The sequence below is a fragment of the Kryptolebias marmoratus genome, linkage group LG17, assembly GCF_001649575.2.
Source record: "Kryptolebias marmoratus isolate JLee-2015 linkage group LG17, ASM164957v2, whole genome shotgun sequence".
Lineage (NCBI taxonomy): Eukaryota > Metazoa > Chordata > Actinopteri > Cyprinodontiformes > Rivulidae > Kryptolebias > Kryptolebias marmoratus.
The window spans coordinates 2900538-2910123 of NC_051446.1; the positions used below are offsets into that span (position 1 = coordinate 2900538).

The 9586-nt window shown below is 40.3% G+C and overlaps 1 protein-coding gene across 20 annotated transcripts in view; it reads right to left on the reverse strand.

Moving 5' to 3' along the window:
- ptprz1a (protein tyrosine phosphatase receptor type Z1a) overlaps window positions 1-9586 on the reverse strand; it is a 197760-nt gene that overhangs the window by 6567 nt on the left and 181607 nt on the right. For all 20 annotated transcript variants that reach the window (XM_037980715.1, XM_037980717.1, XM_037980718.1 and 17 more), the window contains 2 exons: window positions 804-946; window positions 572-707 (listed from right to left, as the gene is read on the reverse strand). In XM_037980715.1, coding sequence (XP_037836643.1) covers window positions 572-707; window positions 804-946 — 279 coding nt within the window. The remainder of the gene's footprint in view (window positions 1-571; window positions 708-803; window positions 947-9586) is intronic.

Below are 9586 nucleotides of genomic sequence, written 5' to 3' on the forward strand. Positions count from 1 at the left end.
TCTTACTGCGTCCAACCTCAGCAGCGATGGCACGTTGTGAGAGGCCTTGCTTATGCAGCTCAACAATCCTACCACGTTTAAAGTCAGTGAGCTTTTTTGCTTTTGCCATCAGGAGGTCTTGACAGTGTAAAGACTTGACAGATAATGACATGGAATCCAGATTTTTGCACAGCTTTTGGCTTTTAAAGACTATGGTCTTAAACTTTTGATCAGCTGAAAAAATCATGTTTGAGTGTAAATGCAGTTTGCAGAAAATTCCCTGCTTAAAAGTTCTTGTCTCTTGCACTGATTTTTTCCTTTAACATTGTGAAGCTCTACTTAGAACCTTCTTAAGATCCAATAGTGCAAAATGCAAATTCTTGCAATTTTTTGACTGGTCTTAAGATTTTGATCAGGAGTGTATGTATATTAATTTGAAGACAAATCTGTTTCAACTGAGAAAACCATCTAAAGTAGCAAAAAGAAAAAAATACAACTGCAATTATCTTTATAGTAATGTTCATTACACACTTGGATGATATACACAGTTTATGCTACAAAAAACAACTTGAGAGAACTTGAGTTTCCTTACAATATTGCTGAAGACTTCTGGTCTCATGAGGTTTATCATCCTAGCCACCTGGAATACATCGATGGACCCTTCAGCATCTAGCTGCTCCACCAGAGATGACAGAGCACAGAACATTCCTGCTGTGGCTCCACCCACACTGCCAGAACAAAAAACATAAAACATTTTAGAAACAAAAATCAGACTAAATTGTATAATCAGAATGAGATTGTCTGGTTAGCGGTGACAGTCATACTCATCATGGACTACAGTTGGCCCATCTTTGCCCAAGTTTTCTTCCTTCACCAGGTTGATCAACTCAAAGGTCTGGCTGATAGGACTGTCTGGGTTTGGCCAGCATGGGGTGCAGTAGTGTTTCACTTCCAGAACAGAGTCATCCTGTCCATATGAGGAGAGAGATCATGAATCACTGATGTCAGGTTTGCACAGAGTCCCTAAGGGGACACAGGGGACATAGGGGACATAGGGAACACACACACACAAAACATTGAATTGGTTTCTGTTGGGCACTGGAAAATACGCATGAGAAAGTGTCCAGTGTGTACAGAAAGGTATGTGGTGCACATAAAAAAATCCCTGTCATAACAGTAAAGTATGCAGTAATAATGAAAAAGTATCCTGTGTACACAGGAAAGTATCTGGTGATTACAGGAATGTATACAGTAATCAGGGGAATGTATTCCATGCGCACAGGAAAGTGTGCAGTGATCACGAGAAAGTATCCTGTGGGAAAATATCTGGTGCTCAATGGAAAATATTCTGTGACAAAAGGAGAATATTAGGTGCTACGTGTCCCCCTCGCATTTAAAAAATATCCGTTTTGAACCCCCCCAATTACCATAAAATATTAGTTCACCCAGCATAGTTTCCATTGCATTGCAAAAGAATCCATTCCACTTGATTGATAGAAAAATACTTGTACAATTAAAAGTCCACTCCGGGTTGTCCTGGTTACCTACAACAACTCATGGCATGCAAGAAGAAATGATGAAGTGAATCTTCAGTGCAGGCTGCTCAAAACTGGAGGAGATAATATCAGTACCACTGACATCTGACAATGTCTAGCTTTTGTTAAAACCTTATTCTTTTTTACGCAGTCTCAAAATTAGCCCAAGGCCATGTTAAATTACTGTTCAACTAAACAATGAAAAATAGGAGGAAGCTATTTTCCTTTCCTTTAATTAAAGCTAAGCTAGTATAGACTGGTATTCTTGGATGGTAATTATTTGTTTGCAATATCTGATCCATCCTCAGACACAATGGACATTAGGACACTCTATCCAAAGATGTGGAAAGTTAAAATGTCCCCACAGGACAGATTTTTTTCCAATGGAAAGTTATTGCAGATAGCTGGCTAGTGATCCATCAGCTAGCTTAATGTTAGCTATTACTTTACCCAAATTCAGTGATGACATAAAATCTATCACTGAGTTGTTTTCGACAGGGAAACCACATTGTACCCATCCACACATATTCATGCAGCATTCTACTACATCTCTATAAAGCTAATCTGAATAAATCATTCTAAATACTGATTTAAAATGCACAATGTAGAGCATGCTTAAACAGAACTTTATTTTATTTTATCCAGTAGAAAAATTATCAGCTTATTTAACTGTAATTTTAATTTCTAGGAGCAAAAGAAATTAGAGATAAGGGAGAAGGAGATTTTGACAACAAACAGAGAGAGCATTTCAGATGGAGATCTAGAAGAGAGGGATTCCAAAAGGTTCGAAGGTGCGAGCAAACCTGAGCGATATAAGGGAGAGAGCCAGGACGTGATATACATCAAGCCAAATCAGCCTGGTGCAGGAATCATTCCCCACCAGCAACTTCTGAATAAGCCTCAAAAGTTTCAAGAGTTTAGGTTTAGGTTTAGGGACTATCTTGGACTACATTATGTGCCCAATGCAAATGGTGTGTTTTTGTTTTTATGGCAAGAAAGTCTTCAAAAGACAAAAAAAATCCACTTGCAAAATGCATGGATGAAGCTTTTGTGGCTACAGGGTAAGGTTGGGCGATATGTAAAATTATTTCAACCAATATTCGTCAGTCCAACAAATGATGATGGCTGATCTATTCGCGCAGGTGACGTCTGGACTTTTTTGGGGGGAACACGTCTTTAGCACCGCTGGCAATATTATTAACAACCTGCACACCCTGCTGAAACTGGATAAGGTAATCATACTTGTTTTCTTGTCAAATAATTTATAAGTGTGGCAATCTACCACCTGTACCTGCCCTGTTTCCTCGGTTCTTCTCATTGGCTGGCTCTCTAATTACTCTCAGCTGCAGCAGGTTTCCTTCACGAGGCTCCAGGGTTCTTAAGGCAGTGGCAGAGAGCAGTTTGTCGCTGATGCATCGTGTACCTTGGGTAAACAATCTCAGCCTGAAACCTGGTGTGAAGGATTCTGAAAGATACTTACCTGTGTTTGTCCTCTGTGTTACTCGGTTCTGCTTGTCACGCCTTTGCCTGGGAACATCTCACCTGGAAGTTCAGCCTGCTACAAACCTGTTCCAGCATAATCACTGGAGATCTGCCAGACCGTGCTCCCTGAAAGGATTTACCTGCTGGATCGTCTGCAAAGTCAACCCATGTCCAGCTTTTCACCTTCACCGTGTAAATACTCACTGGCTGGATTGGGAACCACCACCATCAGCAAACCACTCACCAGCACTGTGTAAATACTCACCTGGGATTCCTGGAACCGCACCCCCGCGCCCTCACCCTGCCACCTGCCATAAGCCTCCCTCATTTGAACTTACCTCTGAACCACAAAAAATCTGAGAGACTAACCTAAGTGATTTACTTTTTTCAGATCCTGATTCCCTTCCCTACCCCGGTCCCAAATAAACTCACTTACTTTGTAAATGTGTCTCCTGGGTGTTCATGTTTGGCGAAAACCTAACAATAAGCTCTTTCTGGAAGAAATAGTTTCTCTTTATCATCTTGTTGTGATCTGAGACATTGTAGTTTTTGAAATATTCAGTCATTTATTTATTTTGTATGCACCAAATTGCTCAGTAAAAGACTAAAAACAGTGATGAAGATTTTTTTTTTATGGACGCACACATGTTGGAGTTCATTTTTATTGTTTAGTTTTTGTTTAATTTTATATTTGCTGTTTCACACTTAGCTGAGATTGTAAGACAGAAACAGTAGAACTGTAAGTACAGTTGTATTGGTTTAAAAAAAGCCAGTGTCTGTCCCCTCCCCTCCCCCCGCCCGGTGGATATTGTTCAAATAAATGTGTTTTCTGAACATATGCTCTTCTTTCTTTGTTATAAGTTTGACTGAATAAATCGGCACTGCACTTGGTGGCACATGGTGGGGGGTGTGTAGGCAAAAAAAAAATTGTTCTTTAAAAAAACAACTGTCGAATGGCTCAGCCTATCGTCGATGGTAGATAAATTCGTCCAATTGTCCAACCTTACTACAGGGTAATAGAGAAATTTACAATTCACCAAGACAGTCAAGCACACAAACTAGCCAACACAATGTACTCATACCAAAATAGAAATGTTAAAACTCAGCTATCCACAGCAGCAGCAAAGAGAGGCAAGATCATGCTTGCTCAAAATAATGAAACTGATCCGTTTTCTCACTTGCCATGGGTCTAGCTTTACGTGGTCATGAAAATGAGGGCAACCATGTTCAGCTACTTCAGGATAAAGCTGAGGAGGAGGATGTGCTGAAGTAGTGCTTCAGTAAGTCCACAAACCACTACACAAGCCATATTCAAAATGAGATTTTATTATGGCCAATACTGTTAGGACCATTTCAAGCACTGTACATGAGCTGTCCACATTGTAGTTCTCCATCATTATGGATGGAGTCCAAGACATTTCAGGATCTGAGCAAGAAGCCATATGCCTTTGTTATGTACAGTAGATAGTGATCTTCTACCACATGAAGACTTTATAGGTCTTTATGAAATGTTATCTACTACAGGAATGGACTTGGCTTGGACGGCCACTGATGTTCTTATGTGGTTGAACTTACCCTTGTCCTGCATTCGAGGGCAGAGCTACAATGGGGCTGCAAATATGTCAGGTGCAGTTGAAGGAATGCAAGCAGTTTTAAGACAAGCTCAAACTCTAGCTCTCTATGTTCACTGTGGCCCTTACTGTGTCAGCCTTGAGACTCAGACAGCCTGTAGCTCATACCCTGTTGTAACTGATGTGCTGGATTTAGTCCACAAACTTGGCACCCTAAACTATCAGGCCAGACAATTTTTAAGGGGATTGCCCAGTCCAAAGAGGGGAGTTTCAGAACTCTCAAGCCTTTCTGTCCTACGCAATGGCTTATGAGAATGGCAGCCATTCAGGCAATGGAATGACAATATGATGAGTTTTGCAGAGTCTTGAGGAAATGACTGCATTAGGCTCCTCTGACACATAATTAACAGTGACAGGACTCTTGGAACGATTTCAGAAAGGTCAGGTTTTACTTGGTCTTTCTCTAGTCTCTCAAGTTCTTCAAAAGCTTGAGTGTCTGAACCGGTCCCTTCAGAGCAAGACTGTTAGTGTCCCAGGGATGCTGGCTGCTTGATTGTGTCAGAAAAATTATTCAGGTGAAGAGATATGACAATAAATTTCATCAGATTTACTAACTGTCTGTGACAAGATAGGCAAGTTAAACATTGAGTCTATCTAGATGGCCCATATCCAAAGACCCCAAAACGCTACATAGGAAATTCACCTGCATTCAGACCAACACCCACTGAGTACTTCAGGACTGAGGTCTTCATATTGTTATATGCAGATGATGAGCAGTTGGCAGAGTGGTTTGACCAGCACAGCTTTCATACTTTTAGTAAGCTAGAAAGGGTGCTTATTTCTGGAAAGGTGGAGGATGTTGTCACTGGTTACCCAGAATTAAACCTGCATTCACAGGAGGTACAGCTGGCAATGTTTAAACTGCCATATCCCTGCAACACAGTTAATGAAGTAGCAGTGACTTTCAGAGCTATGCTGCCAGAGGTACATGCTCTATTTACATAAGTAGAGGTTTAGAGGTCAGGCTACTTCTTGTTTTAGGGTCTTAAGAAGGCTTAAGACATAGCTTTCATCCTCCATGAAACAGCATCATTTGAAAAATGTAGATGTCTGCCACATACACCAAGATAGACTTCAGCAGGTGGACATGAGGGAGATTTAGCAGTCTTTTGTATCTGTAAATGACAGAAGGTGGCACAGTCCACTGTTCCTGCCACGCCTGCTCACAGCTCTCAGCCTCAGTAACTTTCCACAGCCTCACCGATCATGCTACGCCCCCGGACTCCATATCACAACAATCATTGCAATCATCTTTACCTGTTCCAGCCAGTATTTAAGCTCACCTCTCACCCTCACTAACTGCCAGATTATTGAACGGTTTTCCTAGTAAATGTCCAGTGCATCGTCACAGTTCTTGCCTGCCTCCATGACCACGGACCGACCTCACTTCCCCACTCTGGACATCACCTTCTGGATTGTACCTTTTTGGATTTGGCTGCATACCTTTGACCTACTGGCTCTGACCTTTTGCCTGCCCCTGGACTTTCCCTATTGTCTAAGCCCCTCTCTAAATACCTCTGCTCCTCCCACCTCGCAGCCCACGGCTGTCTTACCTGGTCCAGGCCAAGCCCCGCTCCACAAAGTGAGTGTAGCTTCCAGAACTAGTGTTCTGATTAGTTTGGTGGTTTCTAATAAAAGGTTCAAACTTTGTCATTGTCTGCTCGTTCTAACTCCACTCACATCGGGCCTTGTCAGAAGATGGCACATTTTTGAAAGCTTTGTCTAATCTGAGCAGGAAGAACTTGTTTTGTCTTGTCTTTGCCCTAAGATTTGACAAGTCCAGCTGATATTGGTATAGGTAATACCTTGAACAAGAAAGATGATGTTAGTGAGAACGAACCCAAGTAATTAAGTTTTCTGGGACGTATTGAGGAAATCAGTGTATAGTAAAGAAAACAATAGGAGAAGGGAGATGGATGTTATTCTAAGTAGATTGTGAAGAAAAGGGGGATAAAACTTATGAAGTGGTAGAAGTTGTGGTAGCACCAAGGAAGGACAGAACCTGTAAACCTATTTTGTTTTAATGATTACATGCAGGTTGACAAAACTGACAAAAAGTTGTTTTTTTGTATGTCACCATTGCTTGGCACAATGTAATTTTGTGTTATGAAGGCTGCATGATGCCATGTAATTTTTTGTCAGGAATAAGCCTATTACTAAATTTAAAAAAAGAGAAAATGTTCCCCTAAATTCACTGTTGGTGGTTATCAAAACAGTTATTAATATTCTTTTTTTAACATTGTTTTTATTGTTGTTTACCAAAATACAACCAAGAGAAGAGATGAACAAAATCATAAGAGAAATAAAACAAAGATAAAACAGAACAAAAAAAAGAAAAAAACTGAACACTGGGGGTGATTCTTGATTAAAAAGATATAATATCATGAGATCCTATATATGCTTATTTGGTCCTGTATCATTGAGGTGAAATTTGTCCATTTTTTCCCACTTGTCTTAGCATTGTAGACTAAGGCTATGTCCTTAGTCTGTGTGTCAAGATCTCTGTCTCAAATGTTGAATTTACAGTTTGTATCAATTTGTTAATTGTAGGGGGTTCAGATTTGCATCATTTTATGGTAATTACCTTTTTACCACCTCCAGGAGAATCCTAAACAGATAAGTCATTTTTAAATACAACATTACCCAACATACTAAATATAACACCAAGCAGGTCTTAGGTATTAGGTAGCAGTGTATCCCAATATTGTTACAATCATCTTGTGTACATTATCCCAGAATTTTATAATTTTGGGGCAAAGCCCAAAAAAATATGTGTATGATAACATTGAATGCTCCACAAGTTGGGCCCTGGATTTGAATTTACTAGTATTTTGGGTGTGATAAAATATCAAATATTATTGTTCCAGCAATGTTCTCTCCAAATTCTAGAAGAGGATGTAAAGATTTGGTCTTCCAGATATTCAGCTATTGATCATTTGTAAGTGTAATTCCCAGTTCCTTTTCCCATTTGTAATGAAATTCCTGCTGAAATATGAACATGGACAATATTGGACTTGTTACTCCTCTATATTTCATTTTATATGTGTTGCTCATGAGATGATATTCTGTGTTGTTTTTCTTCTAGATATTTGTGCCAGTAGAGGAGCTAACCACATTTTGTTTATGTTCTGAACCACTCATTTAAAGTAAAATGCTATCTCATCCAACCCAAAGGTTCTTGAGAGTGTTTATGATGGGACGGGTGCACAACTGTTACATATATATCCATTTTTCCAGAGTGAAACAAGTGACAGACTCAACATGTTGAAGGGTGTTCTTGATAGTCTCTGTTTCTCCAAAAATGTTCTATATTTATCTTCCGTGTACTTGTTGCTCTAGATTCTTCCATTTTGTTTCATTATTTTTAGCTCCAAGATATACAATGGGAGTCATTTGGGCTGCATGATAATATTCTCTAAAGTCAGGTAATGCCATACCTCCTTTCTCTTTCTCTAATTGTAAAATATCAAATTTTATTCTGGGTTTTTTGCCGTTCCATATGAATCTAGATGTAATCTGGTTCCATGCTTTAAACTGTTTATCTGGAATTTTAAAGGGTAATGCTAGAAAGAGGTAGACTAACCTTGACAGCATGTTCATTTTTATGATCTTAATTCTGCAAGTAAAGTCTAGTGTCAGAATGTCCCACCTTTCAATATCCCTCCTAATTTCTTGGTCCACCTTAATAAAGTTGGCCTTACATAGATTTTCCATATTTTTAGTTCATTCTATCCCTAAGTATGATATCATATTAGAGTACCAGTTTAGATTATAATTTCAATGCAAAGTTTCAGGTGGTTTATAATTGAACGTCAGGATCATAATTTTTGCCAAATTTAATTTATATCTGGAGTAGAAGCCAAATGTCTCTAGTTGATTGATCAGACCAGGTAGAGAATTTTCTGTATCTTCTAAATAGCAGATAACATCATCCACGAACAAACCTATGATATTAAATTCATCATTTACGGCTATACCCTTAAGATCCTTATTTGGCCTAATGGGTTGTGCCAATGGTTTATTATAAATTACAAATAACATTGGAACGCTCTGGAACATGTCAGGGCTGCTGTTTATCACCAGTTTTATGCTATTAGTTAGACTTCCATTAATCTTAATTTTGGCTAAAGGTGAATGGTACGAAGTCCTTACACAATTTACAGCTTTCTCATTAAAACCAAATTTTTTAGTACTTTGTATAAAAAATTTCCAGTTTACGCTGTCAAAGGCTTTCTCTGCATCAAGACTTACTAAGACAGCTCTAGTTATTTTGTTGTCAATATGGTCAATAATGTGAAGTGCCCTCCTGGTGTTATCTTGAGCTTGGCATCCTCTAATAAATCCTGTTTGGTCCTCATCAATAATATTGCCAATGAACTGCTCAAATCGTTTTACTAATATAGAGGTGTAGAGTTTTTAATCCATATTCAATGTTGATATAGGTCTATAATCCGAGCACTCTCCCTGGGCTGCTACCTTATCGTGGTGGAGGGGTTTAAGTGTCACAATGATCCTAGGAGCTATGCTGTCAGGGGCTTCATGCCCCTAGTAGGGTCACCCAAGGCAGACAGGTCCTAGGTGAGGGGCCCGACGAAGTGCAGCCCAAAGACCCCTTATGACGAGTATGATTATTGGACACAGTGTTCCCTCGTCCTGACGCGGGTCACTGGGGCCCCACTCTGGAGCCAGGCCTGGAGGTGGGGCACGTTGGCGAGCGCCTGGTGGCCGGGCTTTTACCCATGGAGCCCGGCCGGGCACAGCCCGAAGAGGATACGTGGGTCCCCCTTCCCATGGGCTCACCACCTATAGGAGAGGGCCAAAGGGGTCGGGTGCAATGTGGGATGGGTAGTGGCTGAAGGCGGGGACCTTGGCGGTCTGATCCTCGGCTACAGAAGCTGGCTCTCGGGACGTGGAATGTCACTTCTCTGGTGGGGAAGGAGCCTGAGCTGGTGTGTGAGG